The 20,466-nt window shown below is 42.5% G+C and overlaps 1 protein-coding gene across 1 annotated transcript in view; it reads left to right on the top strand.

The window, feature by feature from the left end:
- The window catches only part of MYO16 (myosin XVI), a 390,818-nt gene that overhangs the window by 15,358 nt on the left and 354,994 nt on the right, over positions 1 to 20,466 (top strand). Inside the window, 1 exon segment of the mRNA XM_070380864.1 lies at positions 16,620 to 16,690. Within this exon segment, the coding sequence (XP_070236965.1) occupies positions 16,620 to 16,690 (71 nt within the window).

Here is a 20,466-nt window from a genome sequence, read left to right as displayed (position 1 = left end):
CCAGTATCCTTGCCTGGGAAATCCCATGGACAGAGGAGCCTGGCAGACTACAGTCCATGGGGTCACAGAGTCAGACACGACTGAAGCGACCGAGCGTGCACACATGTGTTCCAAGTACGGTTCCAGTGCTTCAGCGTACCGATTTGGAGAGGATGCAGTTCTGTTCACAAAGGTGTATTCTGTTTGAATTCTCATTTCTTCTTAAATATTAATTCGTTAATTTTTTAGTTGGAAGATAATTGCTCTACAATGTTCTGTTGGTTTCTGCCGCAAGATGCAAATCAGCCGTCACATCTATGTGTGTGTATGTTTATCGCCTCCCTCCCGGGCCTCATCTCCCTCTCTGGTGCAGAGCTCTAGGCTGGGCTCCCTGTGCTCTGCAGCAGTTGCGCTTGTTGTCTGGTTTACACACGATAGAGCGACTTTCTCCATTTGTCCCACCCTCTCCTTCCCTTGAATTCTCATTCCAAGGACTGTTTGTTCTTGGCTCCCTGGAAGGTGGACATCAAGATGAAATTAGATGTGTAGGAGATTTGGTGGGGGGAACACCAGCAGGGAGAAAAGGGGAAGGACGCAGAGGCACCTGGAGGAGCCTTCAGAACGAGATGCCAGTGTGACCCAGCTGTGTTGGTGAGCTGAGGCTGCCGCGGCTTTCGAACACAGGCTGGTGGCCGAATGACAGGCAGATGTTTCCTCGTGTTTCTGAAGCCTTGAAATCGAGGGTCAAGGTGCCAGCATCATGCAAGTCAACTCAACATCTTTGAGTTTCAAGTTTCTTACCTGTTAAATGGAGTTGATACTAGTTTGCAAGCATGTAAAGATTGGACATTGGGTAGATACTTATTAAATGGTAGCTTTCTTATTGTTCAGAATGAGCACTGTCACTATACTTGTTATAACTCATAGTCATCACTAGGAAGATAGGATTGAAATAATGCCCTAAACTACTGGGACACTTTTAAAACTTTAGGTTACAAGCTTTAAGAACATAGATTGTTGACTTGACATCTGAAGTTTAACTAAATTTTATTTTCATAGTTTAAACAGTTTTCAAAACTGCTAATCATTTCACAATTGGGGATTTAATTTTGAAATTTTATGTGGTACCACAATTTTTAAGAACCTTCAAAAATACATTGAAGATAATTGTAAATTTAGCTATTGCAGTGTGCATGTGTTTATCTTTAAATGTCACAGTCAGACCTTTTTTTAATCATACTTGCTAGTGAAGTTAATTTTAATTGACCCCCAAATTTTATCAAGGGGCTATATTACAAGAATTAAAATTAATCATTTTACTCAAATGCCTCCCAAAAACCTTTTAGTGAGTAATAGACATTTTTGATTATCCTTGCCGTGACTATGTTTGGTAAGAATTCAATACACTTTCATTGTCAAAGTGTATCTTTGTTAAACCAGACAAATACCCTATATCCTTGCCTATTCTCTTTTCATTAACAATCGTTTCTTATAAAGTGTATGAACACGCAATCTCTGAAATATGAAGGATAAAAACACAATAGTAGCTAGAGGAGAAGGCAGTGGCGGGGTGGTGGGAGGGATAAACTGGGAAATTGGGATTGACACATACATACTACTCTATATAAAAGGGATAACCTGTAAAGGCCTACTCTAAGCACAAGGAACTCTTTTCAACCCTCTGCAATGACCTAAATGGGAAAGGAATAGAAAGAAAGAGTGGGTACAGGTACATGTTTACCTGATTCACTTTACCGTACAGTAGAAGCAAACGAAACATTGTAAATTATCTTACTCCAATAATATTTTTTAATGTTAAAAGAAAAACCACGATAGTGATCTAGAAGTGGAAGTGGAAAAGCCCCTGAAATACCAAACCGGACTTGGAAACACCCCACAGCCCACTCAGCGGTGGATGCTTCATTTCTAACAGAAAAGCACCAATTAACAGAGGAACAGTGAGATTAACATGATACAGAAACCGTCTTCTAAATAAAATTCTGTTAACAACTTTCGGTGGGGACTGAGAATGTCACAGAGTATAATGAATTATGTATGTGCCTGAGTGATTTTACCATTCTGTCCATCAGCCAGCTCTCAGCTCATTTTCCACTGTTTTTCTCCCAATATTGTTTAAAATCTCTCTTTTCCAGCTTAGTAAGTCCAGTGCCTTCCACGAGGCACCCTCCAGTCCTGTTCATGTGAAGGTCAGGTTACTGTCTTAGAACATGAATACCATACAAGACAGAACAAAAGCACTCTTGTGGGAGTTTCTGGGAGTGCTTCTGACTCGCGTAGGTTTGCGAGACGGAGCGCACCAACTGCTTTTTAGATTGCTCTCTTTCTACTGGCTTCTCCTGCTTTTCTTTCTTTCTGCTGTTTTGCACAACAGTGGTTAAAATTGAAATTCCCGCTGTTTTATTTGACAATTTATTTGCATATTTCTTCCCCTACTTCCAAATTCACCTCCTACTCAAGAACTGGAAGAGGGCTGGCTGTAGATGTCAGACTCATTGTTTAGCCAAAGTCCATTCATTTTCATCAGTATTTATCTGATGGAGAAACATGCTTGCAGAATATATAACAACCCGATTGACTCTTCTCATTAATTTCTTTGTTTTCACTCATAGCTTAGTGAACATCAGTGGCAAGTTGAAATACTCTCAGAACCACCACCATAATTTTTATGTTTGCTGCTGCTGCTGCTGTATCGCTTTAGTCGTGTCCGACTCTGTGCAATCCCATAGATGGCAGCCCACCAGGCTCCCCCATCCCTGGGATTCTCCAGGCGAGAACACTGGAGTGGGTTGCCATTTCCTTCTCCAATGCATGAAAGTGAAAAGTGAAAGTGAAGTCGCTCAGTCGAGTCCGACTCTAGCAACCCCATGGACTGCAGCCTACCAGGCTCCTCCGTCCATGGGATTTTCTAGGCAACAGTACTGGAGTGGGGTGCCATTGCCTTCTCCGAATTTTTATGTTTGGGCGATGCTTATTATGGATTGAGTTGGCCAGGCCAGCATTAACTCTGACCATGCCCGCAAAACAGGAGACCCAGGTTTGATTCTTGGGCCAGGAAGATCCCCTGGAGATGGGACTGGCTACTCACTCCAGTACTCTCGACTGGAGAATTCCATGGACAGAGGAGCCATCCATGGGGTCGCGAAGAGTCAGACTGGACTAAGCGACTAACACTTTCACTTTTTACTTTCAATGGTCTTCTATCTGGAGTTTCTACCTTCAATATTTCATTCTTCTGACATCTCACACACTTAAGCCTACCTGCCATTTTTTTCTGGAAGAATGAAGATCCTCTCTCATGTTGTGAAGTTTCAAGATTTTTATAACCTGATCTCAGCACGGTTTTCATTATCTCTGATTTCACTACAACTTAAGTCCCTGCTCTAAGTCTTCTCTCTGGATTTATTCAAATGCATCTCACTTTCTTTTCTTTCTTTTTTTTTTTTTTTTTGCTTCTCAGCTTTCTTCATAGTACTGGTTCCAATGCAAAGACTTTTCCCTCTTCTCTCAACCTCTGCTGTGTTCCTCCACTAAATAAAATATCTGTAACCAAAAACCTGCTAAAATATTCCACCACTTTCCTCTTTTTTCCTCTCTTTTCTCTTCCAAAAGTCTCCAGATACTCAAAAGTGTGAAATTATGTTTTCCTTGATTGATAAGCTTGTTTTCATGAAGCACTCTGGGGTGGGCTTTATGAGTTTTCTGTTGCTCAGTGGTTGGATGGCATCACGGACTCAATGGACATGAGTTTGAGCAAGCTCTGGGAGATGGTGAAGGACAGGGAAGCCTGGCGTGCTGCATAGTCCATGGGGTCACAAAGAGTCGACCTGACTGAGCAGCTGAACAACAATGAGTATTCTGTAACAAGTTAATCACCCACATAGCCCCTTAAGGCACACACTTGGTATGTCTCAGTTTTTGTGGTTCAGGAGTCTGACTGTGCACTTAGGGTCTCAAGTGGCTGTGGTTAAGCTGAGGGTGGGCCGTGGTGGAGACTCGACTGGAGAAGAACCTTCTTGTAAGCTGACTAGTTCCCTGGGGGTTAGGACGAAGGGCCCTGGCTTCTTGCAGGATGTCTCGGGTCCTAGAACCCATCTTAGCTTCTTGGCAAGTGGCCTCTCAGCTTAGTCTGAGGCCAAATTCAAATAGAGTCTCTAGAGTGAGTCTGTCAAGACAGTCACGGAACTGATGTCCCGGAACCTTGGTGACAAGTTGTCACAGTCTCAACCATGTTCAAAGAGAGAGAGTCATAACAGATATGAGCACAGAGAGTGGGTCACGGGAGAGGGGTGCCCTCGGGAATGCCTCCCAACCATACTGCTGTGCCTTCTCCATGAGTGGAGCCTGGTTATGAAGACCTGTGTCTGGATTTCTGTCTCTTTTTCTCTGTTTCCTTGTCTCTCTCACACACAGAGGCATGCAATGACTCCTTTTGATCATTTGAATTCCACGTCCTTGAAGACATTCATTCAAAATTTTTTCATTAATCTTAAATCTTTTTCATATGAAAGTTCCTAAATGTATTTTCTATTAAATGAACTTAACTGCTAAAGGTTCTAAGAGAACCTTTTAGAAATAAGCAAATTAGCTACAATTCAAGCCATTGAAACTCTTCTAAACTGTTCACAGCAACCCCTCTGAAGAAATGATCCTCTGGTGATATATGCCACCCCAACGTGCAAAATCTTATTCTTTACTGCATAAATATTTTTCCTTCTTCTTTTAGTAGTGATATGTGGTTTGAAAAATTTAAATTAGACCGTTAGTTCATGGCAAAGAATTTACAAAGATGCTCTGTTATCCATGCTAACCTGTACCTATGCTGTTGCTTATATTCTTATTTTACAAATGTATTTTTGCCAAACAGTTCTTTTAATGTTGACTCTAAGTCACCTTTTTACTTTTTATATATTTATTATAAAACCAAAAAAAAAAGGTCTGTTGAAAAACAGCAACTAGACAATGCTCTTTGTGAGATCAAGATTGAAGAGCAAACAAAAACTCCTTTTGAGAGGAAAAAGACAAAACTTAAAACATTTTTAAGAGTAGACAAGTTAGATGAGACTAGGCTGTCAGGCGCATGCCAAGGATCACCGTGACCTGTGAAATACATTGAACCGATTAGTATATCTGTGCAACAGAGGACAGTCAGCTTTTGTGCTGCATTAATGTTTCCTGCATGTGTTCTGTAAATTTTGTTCTACATAATTTAGCCCATTTTTAAATTAAGCTACTTTAACTGATTGCTCTGATAATCAGGGTTGATTGTAATCAGTGAAATTAAAATAATGATACTAGCAGAAAATACTGGATCTCTGTCGTGCTCTCTCTCTCACACACACACGCTCACAAAATCATGCTGTAAAATCCATGTCTGTCTGGCCTTTTGTGTGTGGGGGAGGCTTTATCTTAGAGTGTTGCTGGTGGACCATGCATCTCTCCATCTTCTCCGTGGTGTTATCTGGTAGCTGCCTCACTTGCCACCAGCTGTACCGTTCTACATTTCCTCTATATCTGCATCTCATTGCTTCCCTGAAGTCACCTCAGCCCCTTCGTTCCTTGCAATCTCATTTGTCTGTTTTCCTTTGACTCGCTCTTTAATCCCTTAATCTTCTAGATAGCTGCCTATCTTCATGGTCAACTGTACTGTAGACTAAAGCTGCCAATGTACTAAATGTCTCAACGTTGCTAAGTCTTTTTAATCCAATAAAAATAAAAAGCATCTTTTTCTTAGTTTGGAGCTTAAATGTGTTTTATTACACACATAGACATTTTAATATACATTTTTATTGTAAATACCTTTTTTCCTAACCTCAGTTCTGTGATAATCTAAAAATATTTTTTGATGATTTGAATATATGGGTTCTAGTCCCAACTGACACAAACCTTGGGAACTAACACTTAAATCCAGTAGACGAAAACTTGAAGCAGTGATGAGCAATGCATGTGTCAGCCCAAAACTCTGAACATTGCTTAAAGAATGATGAAACAATGTTTGTTAGAACTGAATGGATTGTTACGGTCTGAGAAAAATGAAGATTATTTAGTACATGGAGGTGAATAATGGGTTGATTTGAACAAAAAATTATTTGGTAGCAACATTGCTGGATGACTTACGGTGAGAAGGGGGACACGTTTAATCAGATTTTCTTACAGGTAGTTTTCAAAGCACAACCTTCTCCCACCTTGGGGTTTTTGTGGTTCCTCCAGATTGTGTGGAGAAGGCAATGGCACCCCACTCCAGTACTCTTGCCTGGAAAATCCCATGGACGGAGGAGCCTGGTGGGCTGCAGTCCATGGGGTCACGAAGACTCGGACACAGCTGAGCGACTTCACTTTCACTTTCCACTTTCATTCATTGGAGAAGGAAATGGCAACCCACTCCAGTGTTCTTGCCTGGAGAATCCCAGGGATGGGGAGCCTGGTGGGCTGCCGTCTATGGGGTTGCACAGAGTCGGACACGACTGAAGTGGCGCAGCAGCAGCAGAAGCCACATTATGTGGTACCCGACGTGCATCTGTGTAGCCAGCAAAGGGATAAGACGCAAAAGATCTGTGAAAATCACAAGGAGTTTTAAATCCTGTCCTGAACTTAACCAGGTGGAGGCTGAATTAATAAGTTAAATGTAAAAAAAAAAAAAAAGACACATGTAGTTAGGTTAGCTGATTTCCTTTTGGGAAGGGTAGAGTCTTCCTACTGCTACTGCTAAGTCACTTCAGTTGTGTCCGACTCTGTGGGACCCCATAGACGGCAGCCCACCAGGCTCCCCCGTGAGGGGAGAGAAAGAAACACAAAGTCTGAGCACAGGCCATTTCATCATTTGGGCTTTTGCTTACCGTTGTTTGTGTTATAAGGATTCGTTTGGTCTTGAGTCCAGAGTGGTGGACGATGCACCTCCTCACTTGTTTAGCCATTCTAATATCTAGCTAAGTCAGTGTTATTTCTGGTTTGAAGAGAGGTGACTTTTGCAGTCCACACTCTCATGGGTTACATGTTTAATGAACATAAATAGGCTAGAAAAAGAACCACGTCTATTACTGCCGCCACATTCCTGAACTTTCAGGAAAGCCTGCTCTGCACAGGTGTTGACCTCGGTTTAGAGGTTGACTAGATGACAGCACAGAAGTGCCCTTCTCAGATCCAAAAGCAGATTTGTCATTAGTGTCTCTAAGTTAAAAGGCACTGCTTTCAGTGGCATTTTGAAACATCCCTAAAGCCTAACTTGTTGGACACTTGCCTCTGCCTTTTTCTTTTCCCCTCACACTTAATAACGAGCTTCCCTGGTGGCTCAGATGGTGAAGAATCTGTCTGCAATGTAGGAGACCCCAGTTCAATTCCTGGGTCAGGAAGATCTGCTGGAGAAGGGATAGGCTACCCACTCCAGTATTCCTGGGCTTTCCTGGTGGCTCAGCTGGTAAAGAATCTGCCTGCAATGCCAGAAACCTGGGTTCAATCCCTGGGTTGGGAACTTTCTTTGGCAAAGGGAAAGGCTACCCACTCCAGTATTCTGGCCTGGAGGATTCCATGGACTGTATAGTCACAGGGTCGCAAAGAGTTGGACACGACTGAACGACTTTCACTTCACTTAATAATGGAATTTTAAACACATAATGTCATGAGTCAAATGTAAATGCTCAGTATAGATTTCAGCTAAATAAAGAGCTGGGTACCAGGAACAGATTTTTCTTCAAGACCTACTCTTTAAGGAATGATATCCATGATGCATGCCTTATGTTTCCTTGATTTTTCATGAGACGGAAATGTCCTCAGTACTTCTGAGACGAACGGAGGTATTTGGGATTCATTGGCGTAACTTAGCCTGCGCACAGAATGCTGGATTTCAAGAGTATTTAAGACACAAATTGAAATCGGTTAATTAAAATAAAGTATGCAACATGCAGGAACATGAAAAACTGTTGATTTTGCATTTGTAGGGCGGTTCTTTCTGTGAAGACGTAATTCTGATAAACAGATTTTTATGGTAGCTTCTGAGGTCATGAGCACCAAGGCAAGGGCGGGCTCACTCGGTTTTGTTGAGTGTGGAAGCCTCTGGCAAGTATTGAAATTGGAATTGATCATTTCTTAGGGGCAGTGTTTATCTCTTTCCTAAATGTGTCACATGGTACATATTTTTCCACATGAGCATCTCTGGGGACAACAGTTATAAATGCTTAATGGCATACAGGTCAGAGCATAAAAAAGAAAAATGTACTGATGAATGAGACTCAGAAAAAAGGTAGACATTGAAATAGTAACCTGGGAAATATCGGAGTCAAGTAACGACTAACATGTGGTTTATTTGATGCTGAGTTGAAAACTGTAAAAAGTAGTGTCTAGGGGGCTAGACTTGAACACCCCTGCTGAGTCATTCTTAAGTGACCAGAAACTATACTTCTGAATTCAGAACTGCTCTCTACCTACATCCTTTTGGCTAAACATACCTATTTCAGCACATTGGAGGAAAATTTTCCAAAATGATATTTTACAGATAAGAAGACTTTATTATCACTGAAAATTATTCCCATGCTGCTTCAGAGTTACTGAGAAACACAAATAGGATTTATGCAAATAAAACGATTTCTGTTTTTCATTCTGTATACAGTTTTTACATAGGTTCCCTGGTAGCTCAGTTGGGAAAGAATCCGCCTGCAGGGCAGGAGACCCTGGTTCTATTCTTGGGTAAGGAAAATCCACTGGAGAAGGGATAGGCTACCCACTCCAGTATTCTTGGGCTTCCCTGGTGGCTCAGCTGGTAAAGAATCCACCTGCAATGCAGGAGACATGTGTTTGAACCCTTGGGTTGGGAAGATCCCCTGGACTCCAGTCTTCTGGTCTGGAGAATTCCATGGACCGTATAGTCCGTGGGGTCACGGAGAGTCAGACAAGACTGACTCTGACTTTCACTTTCATACATAATTTAATAAGATATAATAAAGCATATGTGGTTTAAGAAGGTTATAAAGTTCAATAAGAGCATCACAGCAGGAGGATTATAGCTTTTTATTGTGATAAAATCCATCTAAAATACAACTGCCCATTTTCATTGTTTTAAAATGTACCGTTTAGCACATTTACGATGTTCTGCATCTATCACCACTATTTAATTTTAGGACATGCGTGTCATCACCCCAAATGGAAATACTGAATCCCTTAGACACTCAATCTCCATTTCACCCTCGCTCAGCCACTGACAACCACCAGACTGCTTTCTATCTTTATGAATTTCCTTCCTCTGGATATTTCATATAAGTGAAATCACACACTATATAGCTTACTGTGTCTGGCTTCTCTCATTTAGTTTTTAAATATTCATTTATGTTGTAACAATAACCTCAATACATATCAATAACCTCAGATATGCAGATGACATCACTCTTATGACAGAAAGCGAAGAAGAACTAAAGAGCCTCTTGATGAAAGTGTAAGAGGAGAGTGAAAAGTTTGGCTTAAAACTCAAAGATCATGGCATCTGGTCCCATCACTTCATGGCAAATAGATGTGGACGCAATGGAAACCATGACAGACTTAATTTTTTTGGACTCCAAAATCACTGCAGATAGGAACTGCAGCCATGAAATTAAAAGACACTTGCTCCTTGGAAGAAAAGCTGTGACTAACCTAGACAGCATAATAAAAAGCAGTGACATCACTTTGCCACCAAAGGTCCGTCTAGCCAAGGCTGTGGTTTTTCTACTAGTCATGTTTGGATGTGAGAGTTGGACTACAAAAAAAGCTGAGCACTGAAGAATTGGTGCTTTTGAACTGTGGCGTTGGAGAAGACTCTTGAGAGTCTCTTGGACTGCAAGGAGATCCAACCAGTCCATCCTAAAGGAAATCAGTCCTGAATATTCATTGGAAGGAATGATGTTGAAGCTGAAACTCCAATCCTTTGGCCACCTGATGCGAAGAACTGACTCATTTGAAAAGACCCTGATGCTGGGAAAGACTGAAGGCAGGAGAAGGGGACGACAGAGGATGAGATGGTTGGATGGCATCACCAACTTGATGGACATGAGTTTGAGTAAACTCCGGGAGTTGGTAATGGACAGGGAAGCCTGGTATGCTGCAGTCCATGGGGTTGCAAAGAGTTGGACACGACTGAGCGACTGAACTGAACTGATCTTGTAACACAAATTTACTTCCTGTTTCATAGCTAAATAATTTTCCATTATGTAGCTCTAACTCCCTTTCTTTACTCATCAGGCATTGATGGACATTTGGGTTGTTTCACCTTTTGGCTGCTCTGAATTCTCGTTCCCGTTTCGTTGGTCTGTTTATCTGTCTTCAGTCAGCACCACACTGTTTTGCTGACCAAACCTTTGCAGTAAGCTTTGAAATTGTAAAGTGAGTCATCCCACATGCTTCATCTTCTTCTTTTTTTCATTCTTTCTTTTTCAAGATTATTTTGGCTATTTGAGTCTCCTATGAATTTTAGGACCTGCTTGTGTTTTTTCTACAAAAAATGCTATGGGTTTTGATAGGGAGATGTTTTGGCTTTTTGATAAGAAAATGTCCTGGGGGATGAAGGAGCACCTTGCCACTTCATATCTTCTTTCTTCATCGTTCCCACTGATATTAGTTGTAGTAGGTAAATTTACCAAAAAAGAGTTACTACTTGGGCTTCCCTGGTGGCACTAGTGGTAAAGAACCTGCCTGCCAGTGCAGGAGGCATGAGACACGGGTTCAGTCTCTGGGTTGGGAAGATCCCCTGGAGGGGGGCATGGCAACCTACTCCAGTATTTTTGCCTGGAGAGTCCCATGGGCAGAGGAGCCTGGTGGGCTGTGATCCATCGGGTCACAAAGAGTCAAACACGACTGAAGTGACTTAGTATGCACACAGGTACTACTTAGTAACCAGTATTTCTAAACTTTAGTACTCTAGAGGATGTTCCTTCGCAGGGCTTCCTATGAGGATGCAGCTTAGAAGCCATAGTAATGTTTTGTTTCAGTCTTCCTTGACTCTGTTGATCTCAAATGTGAAATCTTTGTGAATACAAAACCCCTGTTATCACGAGAACCATGTGCGAGCAGAGATGGCTGTGCAATCAGATGTCCACCCCAGCTCCTATGGTCAGCAAAGCACTTGCTGTTATCAAGTTGCTATCAAGTTACCATCATCGATGTGCTGATTGTCCTCAACACAGGTAAATCTGTCGTGTCTAGACACTTACAGTGATGACTGTCATCACCGTTGATGTTGGTGATGGTTGATGACGGTGGGGATGTGCAGGGGAGACAGCTGCAGATCCTACTGCCGATGATGGATTTGCATCCATTTTTACCCCAATAGCTGAAGATTTAGAGACTGAATGTTTCTTTTTAAATATCAAATCATGGCCCCCACACAGACATTGCGATGGAACTTCTGTGGCAGCTTGGTGATGAAGCCACAAATATACAATAAATGCTGAATTGGTTCCAAGCAGCAACACTCTAAAAGGAGCCGCAGCTTCATTATTCTGTTTGGTCCCCAGATGGCTGTTTTTCCTTGAGCTGTTTCCTTGCAGATTTTATTGTAACAGACTCTGAGTCAAGGTGCCTTTTCACTTGCCTGTCAGTTCCAACCACGCTGTTATAAAGTTGTTATGAACTGGAACCTTTCTGAAGAAAGTATTTGAACCTGAATTGGGACCGTTTCCCACAAAATCAGTAATTGTGAGGACATTGCCGTAGATCTTGAATCCTGTTGCTGTTCCCGAGTTGAAGGTGACCCTTCCAGTCTCTTGTCACATGAGAAGTAAGGGGTCCTGATGCTCTTCACGGTTAAGAACACAATCCTGGAAGCCACAGGCTTTACATCCATCATGCTACCATCACATAACTAATAAGCCTCAGTTTCCTTATCAATTGTATTGATATGTATACAAGTACAGTATTTGTGTCACAGAGTTGGGAGAATCAAAGTAATTCTTATACTAAAGCACTGAGAGCAGTATCAGATCCCTGCATACTTCGGAAAGCTCAGTGTGTGCTTACCACGCATTTATTTTTTCTTTGTTATATATTTACATCTGGGTATCTTACAATGTCATTTTTAACCCTTAGCACAGGCTTACAATGTAGCACATTCTACTGTTTGTATATGTGAGGAATATACTGTTTCTTTATTTAGTCAGTGGTCGATTTCGTCTTATTCTTGCTCTGGATCCATGGTATTTAGGGGCAAACCAGCCCATAACCAGTCTGTGGTTCCACTTTAGTTCTGATAGTGTGAACAATGCTTAAGAAAATGGTCTTTCTATCTAGGAAGAGAAAATGCCGGATTTCCCTTCTTTTTCTCCTGAGTTTGAAGTCTGCCTGGGTGAGGGAGGGGCTGGAGTTTATTCATTGGTTTCACTGTGGCAGGAAGGATGCGCTGCAGTTGCTGGGTGCAGAGTCTGTCTAATTCCTGGATATTCTTGGACAGTGTTCCTTATCCACCTCACGCTTGTCCACCATGGTGCTTCCTGTACCATGCTGGTGGCTATTCTCACAGCCCCTGAGGGCCGATTGTTAAAATATCAGGAATTAATGAGTTGGATGTAAAACAGTTGTTTTTTTTTTTAAAAAAAAAACCTATATTAACAATTAAAGTATATAAAATTAAGTAGTGAATTGTAATTAACTCATTTTTACTTGCTGCTAAGTTGCTTCAGTCATGTCCAACTCTGTGTGACCCCATAGATGGCAACCCACTAGGCTCCCCCATCCTTGGGATTCTCCTGGCAAGAACACTGGAGTGAGTTGCCATTTCCTTCTCCAATGCGTGAAAGTGAAAAGTGAAAGGGAAGTCACTCAGTCGTGTCCAACTCTTAACAACCCCATGGACTGCAGCCTACCAGGCTCCGCCGTCCATGAGATTTTCCAGGCAAGAGTACTGGAGTGGGGTGCCATACTTAGATCGTAATAAACACAAAGGTAAAACTCAAAGCTCATCACTTCCTATTCAGTTCTCTACATTTCTTCTTTTTTGCTCTCAACGTTTTGTCTCTTTTGTCTGTGTGATAGAAATGCCACAGAACTGTGAGCTGAGTCACATAGCCTCCAAACTCTGGGTTCAGTGACACCACATCCTGGTAGCTTGGGATCAGCCATGGTGGAAGATTCACACCAAAAGAACCGGTCAGTGCTAGAAGTCGGAGCTTAATTTATTATCCTGACTGTGTAGCATTCAAGAAGTGGTGGAGAAAGTGTTGATGATGCAGATTGTACTTTAATACGTATTGTGTCAGTGGCCAAAGCACAAAGATGTCATAAAATATGATTACATTGTTCAGAAACTAATATCTGATTAGCAAAGATGTCGCTCAGGTTATTTATAAATTCCTGAAGTTCTGACATCCTTCACTGCTTCACTTCAGTCTTACTCAGGAGTCAGCAAACCTTTTCTGTGAAGGTCAGTTAGCAAGTATTTTAAACTTTAAGGGTCACATACAATCTGGGTTACACATTCTTCTTGGATTTTTTTGTCTTGTATTTTTTTAAATTGTTATGTTTTCCTCACACACCTTTCAGAACTGTAGAAGTCATTCTTAGCTTAAGGGCTGTTTGCTGACAGATTTGGCCTGACAGCCAGAGTTTCCTGATCCCTGGCTCATATGCATTAATTTCAGTGAAAATATCAACCAGAATACTAAGGTCCCACTCATTAATTGGAAACAAAGATTGACTGTATGGATACAAGTGTTAAGTAAAAATCAAAATCATTTTGTGAGAATCGTTTGATTATATGGAATTACAACAAATTGTGGGTTGCACCGCCTGTATAGCAGCAAATTCCTAAATGCATATCCATCCACCCACCCATCCATCCATCCACCCACCCATCCATCCATCCACCATCCCATCCCATCCATCCATCCATCCACCATCCCACCCATCCATCCATCTGCCCACCCACCCATCCATCCACCTGCCCACCCATCCATCCATCCATCATCTAGACATCTCCATCCATCCTTGAGCATTCACCAGCACATCATTGTGGCCCACCTGCTCCTGTGGAGACACAAACATTTAGTCCATAGCACCTACCTAAGGATTTTTTTACTTCTTTGCTTAATAGGCTATGATCCTCTTCATTGGCCACAGAATGATGCCTGCGTCTTGTAGTGTAATGTAAAATATCCCCCACAACACATTCCTCCAAGTCACACACAGCCTTCTACTCCTGACTGTTGTTTGCTCCCCCCTTGCTCATCATTCTCCCATCATCTCCTCCGTTGCCCTCTTCTGCCCTTTATTCTGCCTGATAAATTGTATACTCATCTTTCAATAAATATTGGTAAATTTGCATTGGCTTACATCCTATACTTAAATTCAGCATTTAATAATCATAGGGTTTTGAAAAAATTTAGAATAAACCTTAAGGTATGTGTTTAATGATATATCATTATTGGTTTCATAACTTAAACAGTAGTTTTACTAATAAAAATCATTTAGCGACCCCCTGACCAGGGCCAGGAAGCTTGATCAGTTTGCTGTATGTGTTGTTCCATTGAATTCACACTACACTCTCATCATGGGAGTCCAAAAATTGTCTATTATTTTACTAACAGAAAACTAAGACATAGAGAGAAGTCCGTTCACTTACCCAATGGGGCTCAGTCTCAAATGGGTCAAACCGCAAGGCCAGTGTATCACTGATTTATATAATGTATAGTTCACCACATGTGTGCATGGTGGGTTCTTTGTAGAAATATAATAGCATTTTACTAACATTTTAATTAGTAACATATAATCTTCCTCACTATTGGTGGTGTGATCACACCAGTACAAGTTCTTTGTTGTAAAGACCATAAAGCACCAAGGAGGTTTCAGCCAGTTCAAGATGAATAATTTCATTTGTTAAGCAATAATTATTAGGGTAAAAGTGCTATTTTCATTCTGAGAAAACTATTGGTAAATATAGTTAAGGAACTTTCTGTTTTCATGAACACACTTTCTAAAATTAAGGGTGGGAAGTATATGAGGGAGTAAGACATGCATGCACTTACTACATGTATGTGCAGAAGAAGACTGAGAAAGGCAGCAAGGGAGCCCGTTGACATACAGCCGGGAAACAGGCTGGTTCACAGCAGCTCAGAGATGGGAAGAGAAGCCAAAGCCTCACCTTGCTGGACTGTCCTGTAGAGGGCAGACAAGGGAGGTACCTGTGTCTGCAAATGGATGAGCCGTCTGATGTCAGGTTACAACTCATCCTGTAAGACCTATACCTTTGTCACCAACCTCCCACATTAGGAGAATCTAGGTTACAAAAAGCGTTAAATTATTAAAGAAAGAACATCATCAAGGCAAAGCTGTTGGGTGAATGAATAGTGTAGACATGCTTCTGTGGAGACACTTCTTTGTGGAAGAGGGCTGGGAGGACCAAGCTGTGAGGTCAAGGAGCCAGACCAGGTATCACTGTTGGTCTGAGAGCAGGAATGCATCCGGCTTTCCCGAGGAGAGAGACTTGGACAGGGATGCTCCCATTTCAGGAGAGGCTGTTTGGAGACTGCACTGGGCTGGGTGTGGGTTTGTCACATCTGTGGGGCTGGCATGCCTCCTCTTCATCCCTCGTGCAAGCGTCACAGAAGAGATAGTCTGGGAGAGAAAGCGGTGTGAGAGGAGCTGTGTCCGTCCTCTGTGATGTGCAGTTAAAGTTGGGGAAGATGGTAACAAACCAGAGACTGGAACACAGTCAAGACTTGGGGTGACAGGTATGTCAAGTGGGGTGACAAGGACAGTGTCTGTGTTCTAATAACATTAACAAGTTACAGAGAAAGGTAGTGGAAAGACAGTTTGCTCTAGAAAGTATGAGTTTGAATCTTAGTCATTTTTGTACAGTTCTGTGTAATAACAAACTTGAAGAACTGTTGCTTTAGTTATCTATTTGTGGACAAAACGTGAATGGCTCTTCATGAAAACGACGATACTGCTGTTAACAGTGGGAACTGGAATAGTGTCTTGGGGAATGGATGGGCCTCTTGGAGCCCACAGAGTGTCACAGAAGATACATTAACAACACAGCCTATCTCCCAAGGCCTGTTGCATTCCACGCCCTACCCAGCCCACCTCTGCTGTTCAAATGGAAACACGGGTCACTTTCCAGCTGTGCTGTTATCCTGATGAGTGGCATCTATTTTGAGCTGTCTGACATTGCTAATTTAGCTACAAATGGCTTTGGGAGAATGATGGAAGTGGGGCCAAGGGGTAATTGCACGAAGGAAAGCTTAATGTGCAAAGTGTCAGCTTTTATTGTTTTAAGCCAATGAGTCCTAATGAGTTTAAAAAAATAAGAGTGAGCTAAAGCATACATGAGCTGAGTGAAGTGATTCCCTTCTTTCTGCTTATTTCTCCTTGATCTATGATAGAAGCTTAAGCCAGGCATTTTGAAATAATAAATTGTAAGAGTGTGGTCCCCTTTGGGAATAGTTTGTGGGGCTGAAATAGGTGATGATGTTGGCAAACCAAGAAACGGGTTTCAATGTGAAGAGAAATGCTGCCAAGGTTAAATCCCCAAAATAATGTTGGACGGCGATTCGTGCATCTTCTTTGGCTTTCATGGCTGTTTGGGATTTAGACACAGATGAAACGCTGCCCCTTCTGGTTCACAGTGTGGAACAAAGACGTGCTGTAACTCCCCTCTCTCATTCTTCCAGTGCTGCGACTCCTGAAGGAGGGGGCCGACCCCCACATGCCTGTGTCCTCCGGAGGGTCCCTGCTCCATCTGGTAAGAGCTGTGATGCCCGGGTGGGAGTGGGTGACACGCTGTGGAAGGGGAACCAACTGTGGACTCCAAACTCCGTAGCGGAATGCACTGGTAACAGACGACGACCAGTGCAGTGATGTGCTTCAGAGGAACAGGCCTGAACAGTGACATGCTGATGCTTGTTAATTACTCGTAATGTAGTTTGTAAATTGTTGTTGTTTAGCTGCTTAGTCGTGTCTGATTCTTTTGCAACCCAGGGACAGAGGAGCCGGGTGGGCTGCAGTCCATGCAATTACTCAGGCAAGAATAGTGGAGTGAGTTGCCGTTTGTTCCTCCAGGGGATCTTCCTGATCCAGGGATCAAACCTATGTCTTCTGTTGTCTACTGAATTGGCTGGAGGATTCTTTACTCCTGAACCACCAAGGAAGCTCATCTTTCTCTCTTTCTCTCCCTCTCTCTGTCAATAGTGAGTTAGTGAAAGTTGCTCAGTCGTGTCTGACTCTTTGCGACCCCATCCATGGACTATACAGTCCATGGACTTCTCCAGGCCAGAATACCAAAGTGGGTAGCCTTTCCCTTCTCCAGGGATCTTCCCAACCCAGGGTGAGATATATATATATATATATATATATATATATATATATATATATATATATAATACAAGGCTAAATTGAACGGTTTTGAATGATAAAATATATGGCCCAGAGAACCGTATTGTTGGTCAGAAATAGGAAGACACAGCTTCTTTACCATTGAGCCAGCTGATCTTTAGTGAATGGAGTTTGCATATCTGCATTAAAGAAGATCCTTTTGAACATGAATTGTATTCAACAAATAAGCAGAATAATATTGTATCAATTGTAGAGCATTAGGCAGCCCTCCTTTCTTTTATTTACTTTCTTATCCCATTGAGTTTTACAATTCTCTGCTCATGGCCTGGATAATATAAATGTGAATAAAACTTTACTACATTCTTGTGGAAACAAGCAGGGAACGATTAAGTGAATAAACAAGTAAATAACCACATAAACAAATAAATACAGCCGTTTCACATGCAAGAAATTTTTGCTGTTTCAGTTAAGGGCAAAACTTAAGTAAAGGGAGATGTCAATAGTTGTTCAGTTTAGTGGTCTTTAGGACAAGCGTAAGACATGATTTTGAAAAAATGCCCAGATTAATATAAAAGCCTAATTTATAATTGTGTACCAATATTTTAAAAATACTGTATTTCTTCACTTAGAACAAACCATGTTAAGGGAGGTCACGCATCGATCAGATGGAAGCTCTCTAACCTGGGGCTGGATCTGAGCCTGGTTGCCTCCTAGAGTCACCTGGCAGCTGTAAGATGCCAACATCGACCTTCTGGTGACAGCCCAGCCTGGAGATTCTGACTTCACTTTTCTGGGGTGTCTATTGAACTTTGGGGTGGTGCAGAACTCCCCCAGGTGATTCTAATTTATGGGCAAGGTTGAGAACCACTGCCAGCAAGAGAAACCTGTGTCTGCCAAAGCCTGGGGGCACCCAGGGTGCAGGCAATCATACTACACACGCAGCAGAGTAGAATGGTAACTCAGAATCTGGGTGGACAACACAGCTGAAGAATGTAAGCCATTTCTCTCCAGCACAGATTGAGATGGAAAGAGATTTCTAGAGCGTTTTGGCTGTGAAGTCTCTGTTTTATCCTTAGAAAGCCGCCTCGCTCCAGCATCGATGGAGATGGAGAGGGTTCTAGGGTGTTCTGGCTGTGAAGTCTCTGTTTTATCCTTAGAAAGCTGCCTTACTCCAGCATCGACGGAGATGGAGAGGGTTTTAGGGTGTTCTGGCTGTGAAGCCTCTGTTTTATCCTCACATCAATACCTGGCTTACATGACATTTCCAAGGAGCCATGTGGCCCATTAGTTCTGGGCCCCAGGTTTGGCTGTAACAAGCAGTCTTAGACTAAGGACTTCCTGGAGATAAGATTCTCTTCTTGGTCAGTATCACTGGCATCCTTACCAAGAGGTCCAGCAGTCTGCATATTCTCGAGGAGACCACCCTGGCCCTGCCTTCTTTTCTTGGGGGCACTGACCCCTCCCTCTGTGTCCCCCTTCAGAAGGTGAGCAGGAGGGAAGTAAGTCACGTGCCAGCTGCTTTGTCTTTTTTCCCCTCTGTGTGATCACATGGGGTCCATGTACCCTTTCCATTAAGCTTCAGGAGACTTCTAAGCTCACAGAGCCTCGTTTTTTTTTCCCATCTGTGAGTTGGGGATGTTATACAAGCTGATACTTTCAAAGTATTTACTACGATGAACAGGACTTCAAAGCATGAATTGTGTTGATCAAATGACTTTCAAACCATAAAGTGATTTTGATATGTTAGATATTAATCAATACTTGCCTTGCATTGTAGTATTTATGATGTATTTTCATCTCGTTTGACTTTTTTTATATTCATAGTAGATCTGTGGGGGTGGGCCTAGGCTTATGTACTTTAGTAGGTAAGCAGCTGAGGAACACAGTTAAACTCACACAGCAGAAATTAGTACCAGAGCTTAAGCTCTGACCTTCTATCTATAAATACTGTAGTCTTTCCACAGAAGGTTCCCAGCAATACCTGGATTAAGTTTTCAGAGAATGCATATTCCATTGGACTAGTGGCAGATAGATATTTTCTTTGGAAAAAAAATCATGTCGATTCATTGTTGACAGCCCATCCATGTCTACAAATGATGAAATTTTGTTCTTTTCATGGCTAAGTAATATTCCCCTGTGTTCATGGCCCACGTCTTCTTTGTCTATTTCTCTGTTACTGGACATTTAGTTTGTCTCCATGTCCTGGCTGTTGTAAATGGTGCTGCCGTGAACATCGGGACGTGTATGTCTTTTTGAATTGTGGCTTTCTCTGCGTATATATCCAAGAATGAGATTGCTGGATCACATGGTAGTTCTATTTTTAGCTTTTTAAGGGACTTCCATTTCTCCATTGTGACTATATCAATTTGCATTCCCAATAGTAGTGCAAGAGATAAGAATGTAATGTATTTTTACTCTCTGTGCGTGTGTGTACGTGTGTGTGTTTGACAGATGGAGAGAAAGAAGCAGAGGAGGATGACCACTTCTTCATATACACATGCTGTGTCCAACTTTATTGAGCACATAGAACTACATCCTGTCCATCAGCAAAGCAGCAGTTGCTTTCTTGACCTTTGAAATACGGCCAGGATGCTGCCGTCTCTCCTTACCTGGATAAACAGTCTTCCCCTAAACCGCCCTCTCCCCTGGGCCTGCAGCTTCCTCGCACACTTCCATGGCCCCACCTGTGTCCAGCCTTCATTCTGTGTCCCCCACAGCAGCCAGGCTGGGTCACTCCTCCGTCAAAATGTCCCAGCGACTTCCCTTCCCGCTCAGGGAAGACCCCGAGCCCCGCCGATGGCCACGCGGGATGAGCCTACACTCCGTGCCCACAGGTCCAGGGATCTCTGCTGCCCCTCCTGATCCTTTAACGGGCCCACCAACCCCAGCTTCCCGTGCTCTCGCTGTTACTCCACTTTCCGATGAAATCCACATGGCTCCCTCCTCTGCTTGCTTCGTGTCTCTGCTCAAAAATCATCTACCGAAAACACTCTCCCAGGGCTTGTCCCCAAGGATATGGTAACCGACCCCCACCGGACCACAATCAGCTCAAGTTTATGTGGTTGTTTGTCTCCTTTCTTATCACACAGTTGCCACCAAACAGATTATAGGCTCAGAGTAATTATGTTCTGTTTACCAGACTGTCGGCTGGCTTGGACTTGGCCAGTTTCATCACATCTGTAGCAC

Source organism: Bos mutus, chromosome 12, assembly GCF_027580195.1.
Source record: "Bos mutus isolate GX-2022 chromosome 12, NWIPB_WYAK_1.1, whole genome shotgun sequence".
NCBI classification, from domain to species: Eukaryota; Metazoa; Chordata; class Mammalia; order Artiodactyla; family Bovidae; genus Bos; species Bos mutus.
This window is presented reverse-complemented; position numbering and strand designations above follow the sequence as displayed.